Raw genomic sequence first — 5,510 nt, forward strand, 5'->3', positions numbered from 1 at the left:
TAATCGGGAGTAAAACACAAATAGGTTCCAATTCTAACAACACCTAAACTTATGCAATTAATAGCTACCAACATGAATTAATGATAAACTACACTAAGAAACGATTACCTAAACATGCAATAACCTACGGAAATTTAAATATGAGAGAGAGAGAGAGAGAGAGAGAGTACACCAATATGTATAATGGTTCAAAGAGAGTACACCAGGATGTATTGTGGTTCAGGCTCTATCGTCCTCGCATGAGTCTAATCTACTTTCCAATAGTTTCCTATTGAAAGGCATCCTCGCATGAGTATAATCCACTCTCCTATACGGATCTTGACTTGTATACAACCTTGACGCCGAACTCTCTGTGAAATCTTTACTTGATTGTTGCTTCTTGAATCTTCTAGCCTCACTAATCCACTCCAAGTCTTTGTATGTGGCCATCCCCATTGATCCCACCGATTTTTCTAGCGATGAAATATTCAAAGATTGAGAAGAACTCCTACCTTGTCTGTAGGCTTGCACACAACACTACCAAAGTCAACATAGAGAGAAGAACTCCCTTATTTCATTGTAGATATTCTTATATAGATGTTTGTTCTTGAAAGTTATATTTTCCCTTTTTTGCAAAGTTGATTCTCAATAGATTGTTTTAACCTATTATTCAATAAATAATACCTAGAGAATTTATACGAATTCCTTGAATTGACTATTGCTTGAAGTGAACTTTAGGATAAGATATGTTGTGGTCTATTGTACTATTATATCATGTTAATATCATAACCTTGTACTCATAACAAGAATTATCGCACAATATTTTGTACTATGATAATTGTCTCTCAAATTTAATTTTTTTTTTATGTTCAGAGGAAAATCATCAAATTTATTCTTCAAAGAATAATATTCTAAGCATTCACAAATTGTTCACCAGATGATAAAATTTGGCAAAGGATAACAACTTCGTATTGTAAGCATAATATCAAAGTGTTGATTATTTAACATTGATTTGACCATAGGGGCATGATGACAACTTGAGAACTCTTGACAAGAAGAGATCGTTGAAAGCATTTACAAGATAACAAATAAAGCGGGTCTTCATGACACACATTTAAATGATGTTTTAACATATACTAAATCAAGATATTTAATGATCAATGTATTAGATGTATTAGATGATATCTTTCAAATTCATTTTATATCCAGATGATCATTAGATAGACGTAGGCTTTCACACTATTTTTGAAGAAAATTATTTTAAAATCTTTCCGATAACTTCCTACATGTGTAATAATCCCCATTAGATAATACAATTATTCTCTTACTAAAATTAAATAGTTTTGTTATTCAAAGCAACTTTGATTCAGAAAAAAAATCGATTTACTCTCGTGAATGCACATTCTCCTTCAAGATACAATCATTCACTCATTGGGTTCTATAGGTTCCCAACCTTTTAATGTAGTCCCGACAAAACCAAACATTCTTAAAAGTTATACCAAAAATATTCTAAGTAATATTTCCTAATGCCTAACAATATGAACTTTGCCTCATCACTTACAACAAAACCTCGCAAAAACCCACATCCCTTATTCAACTTACAACAATATGAAATACTTAACTCAACATTAATACTTAACTCCCCCTATCAAACGTGTCTACTTTTGTATCATTGTGCCTAACAAATTCAGAGACACCTCTGTTGACCAAAGTCACACATTTTAAAAAGTGTCTTCTCAATAACATATGATACATTAAAATATAATGGCGTGATGGAATATCATTTGTGCTTTAAAATTCTATAAATTTGTATAGACTTATAATGTTTATGTATTTGGGAAAGAAAGACATGCCAGTGGTGCGATTGTAAGTATATTTCAAATTTTCCTTTGCATAATGAACCCTAACTATCAATTCGTAGAATTATGACCCTGTGCCTGTGCTGCTTCTGCATTAGCCATACGCTCTTTGAACATTTTCCATTCATTGTGACACCTCTCTCTCACCTGATGCAAACCACATTTTGATATCAATCTTGTTATAATTCACAATGACACAAAAATTCATAAAGAGAATCAAAATTCATATATACCCCTTCCCCCGGTGTTCTTCCATTCTCCGCTTTTCCCTGGTTGTTAAGTGAGGGAATACTTTTGTGGATAATCCATTGAGTATCAACAACTCCTATTTCATCATGAGCATGCTATATCCAATCCAATCAAAATCAAATTCATTAAATCCAAAATTGGTCAAATATGTACGTTATATGAAATAAATACTAACCTCCACACATTTTCTGAGAGCAAAATCAAGACCCCATCCATGAACTAGGTCATTCTACAAGGCAATGAAAGTAAAATAAGTAACATATTAATTTATTATGTGGCAAAAAATAACACATTATTTCGGTTTATAAACCTGTATCATATGCCATACGCAACGCCATGCATCTCTAGAAAATACAGGAGCCATGATCTCAACAAATCTGAACATTTCAAAAATCAAGTTTAGGGATTAAAACTAATAAATGCTTAAATAAAAAGTCAACATATTTTCTTACGCAGCACAAGGTGGCACAGGTGGATTAGAACACCAACCATCTTTCTCCTCAGCTTCCCTAAAAAAATTATTTAAAAAATTGTTTTTCTTAGTATTTCATGAATCTGATGATGATTATGATGTAAGAAAATTTATACACTTACTTATGGACTTCTACACCATCCTTTTTCCTTGTCATTTGCCATGTAAAATCACTACTTAGGTCTACACCAGGCTGCGAGATCTCCAAACCACGTTTCTTTACTATTTTCAAGTACCTACAATACAATACACATATTAGGGTTTATGATTTAGGGTTTTAGGATTTAGACAATGCTATAAGATTTTTGATACTTACTCCTCTGCATCGAAATGCTCCAACCCTAGATCCTCGTCCCAAATAAAGACGTAATCATAGGAAGCCACAATATCAGGATGTAGAAACCGTTTGGCATACCACCTTCAACCAAAGTTCAACAAATTATCTCAAAAATACTTTATAGCATAAAAGACTCAATCAAAAAGAATGTTACAAACCATTTAGTTTGTTTGCTAGCAGCGATATGAATCGCTTTCTTGGACCACTCAAACTGATTCCACTCACTAATACGATCATCATAATGGAATAACACAATTGTGAAGTTCTCAGAAAACTGTAATGTTACAAGTCCAAGAGTTATTATACAAAGAGGAAATAAATACACATTACAAAGATTAATGCAACGTAGAAACAAATTACCTTTTTTATGGCAGCATCAATGTTGTCTCTCTGGTCATAACCAACGGTAAAAGATACAAGATACTTTGGTTTTATTCTTAGGTCCTATAAGGAACACCTCCATCAAGAAAAGAGTTTGATTAGAGACATTTGAATTATAAAATACTTTGTCCATTGTATGCAAAGAAATTGTTAGGAATTAATCATGTTGCTCAATATTAATGTATGAGTCCATTGATAATAGATGTTTTATAATTTATTATTCTTATAACTTAAGTAAATTTTCTCGACAACGATTTAAAATTTTGATACTTTAACTAAGTTTTATGTGTGAAATTGCATACCTGATGTGGTAGACCCCATAATCGACGAAGATAGAAATCGGATTGAGATTCGACAATTTTAGGGGGCAACCTTTCAGCTCCTCGAGGATTTGTAGGCACCCAAATCTACATCATAGTCAAATGTACATATTAGTAAATAGTTTCTATCAAGTGTGTTAGAAATTGTATTGCTTATGAGATCAGAAATACATTTTGATGAAATAAAAGTATAATAAAAAAAGTTCATATAATCAATCATACCTTTGTGCTCTCATTGAGTTTGTGATGCTCATTGGACAAGTTTGATGATAGATTCAACTAACAAACTCACATTGTTAATTTAATTAATCAATTAAAATGTCATGAAATATACTTTTAAAAAATATCACACACCTTTGTTAATGATAGTCCTATAAATAAGCCAAAAACACATCCAACAAAAAATGCTATTGTGGTCTTCATTGCTTCTTTATGTACTATTATATTTCCACTGCAAGACAAAATAAAAATATATTAGATGTAGTAGTAGCTAGGAAGAATAATTCATGGCATAAAAATCTATTCAAGTGAAGTCACACCTTTTTAATGGAGACCTCATTGTATTCAATATCTTTTGGGGTATGCTTATGCAAGATTCCGTTTTACTCAAAAGGAATCCCATATATATATGCAGCCAAATAATCACCCTGAAATTTTTTTATATGAAAAAACATACCAAACGTTTAAATATATACCACTAATGAAATGAAGTCTCCTAATGAGAAATACTAAGTTTTATAGTTAGCATAAAATAAATAAAAAAAGAAAAGAAACCTATGACATAGAATTGGACGGTGATGATTCACATTATGACCTCTCTAATTTTTCAAAAAGAAAAAATAAATTCAATTCTGTTAAATCTCAATTGAAAGAAACCCAGCCGATGTAAATTTTTTTTTGATGTTATTTTAAGTAAAGTTAAAGAGAGAGAAATAGAATAGAAAAGAAATATCAAACTCGCCTTAATTAAGTGAAGTTTAAAAAGAGAATATAAAAATAGTGAATTTATTTGTTAAAATAGAAATTTTATAATATTTTTATTTGTAAAAGTAAAATATTATTTCTCACATCACATTCCTTATTCGACCAATCAGAATGAGAAATAAAATCAATTTTTTTTATTTTTATCTTTTCTATTTTTTCCATTATTCTCTTATATATTCTAAACATTTTTTTAATCTTTTTTTCCTCTTCCTACATTCTTTACCTACTTCTCTTCACAATTTCTCTAAGAAAGTCATAAGAATATTTTGAAGATTTACCAGAATCAAAGACATTGATTAACATTAAAAAAGATGGTGATATTGTAATGTTAAAAACGAAGAATATGAAATTGAATTAAAAAACACCAGGTACAAGATAGTAAAACACCCTCAACACATAACCCATACCCATTATTTGATAGCAAAAACATAAATTTGTAACTAAGATTGGTTTTATAACGAAGTGTATGATGCACCATATACAGAGAACAAACATGATAAAAGAATTGTATGAAATAAATTTGTGACTAAGATTGGTTTTAAAATGAAGTGTAACATAAAGTATGAATTTGAGAAACTTACCTCTCTGCACTGGAAACCGAACCTCTTCTTTTCTCCTATGACCCTTTTCTCTCTCTCTCTTTTGTTAATGTATATGTAATACGTAATGGAATGAAAAGAAAGAAAAGTCACATTAATTGCCAAGTTATTGTAGTAGCCATTTCCAATTAAATTATTTTATTTTATTTTTTCACTAAACTAATTAAATTTAATTTGGTCAAATTTATTTCTAACCGTAATTATGTTTAGTTTTTTTTTCAAACAATGGACGGAGACGATTGCTTTCCTTTCTTATGTTCTTAAATGGTAAGGTTCAACTTTTTTTTTATATTTAATGTATAAAAAAATTAATAAGTTTAATCTCAACAT

General features: G+C 30.3%; 1 protein-coding gene across 1 annotated transcript; it reads right to left on the reverse strand.

Annotated features, from left to right (window-relative positions):
* Positions 1-1,395: 1,395 nt before the first annotated feature.
* Positions 1,396-5,238, reverse strand: LOC127128078 (uncharacterized). The gene is made up of 14 exons (XM_051057328.1): positions 5,163-5,238; positions 4,137-4,244; positions 3,952-4,048; positions 3,820-3,876; positions 3,580-3,684; positions 3,257-3,340; positions 3,055-3,170; positions 2,876-2,977; positions 2,682-2,795; positions 2,540-2,596; positions 2,398-2,464; positions 2,263-2,316; positions 2,072-2,182; positions 1,396-1,985 (listed from the first exon to the last, which is right to left on the reverse strand). The coding sequence occupies exons 2-14, from the start codon at positions 4,217-4,219 to the stop codon at positions 1,890-1,892; spliced, it is 1,143 nt and encodes a 380-aa protein (XP_050913285.1). The 5' UTR covers positions 4,220-4,244; positions 5,163-5,238; the 3' UTR covers positions 1,396-1,889.
* Between the last annotated feature and the right edge of the window lie 272 nt (positions 5,239-5,510).

This window comes from Lathyrus oleraceus, chromosome 3, assembly GCF_024323335.1.
Source record: "Lathyrus oleraceus cultivar Zhongwan6 chromosome 3, CAAS_Psat_ZW6_1.0, whole genome shotgun sequence".
Lineage (NCBI taxonomy): Eukaryota > Viridiplantae > Streptophyta > Magnoliopsida > Fabales > Fabaceae > Lathyrus > Lathyrus oleraceus.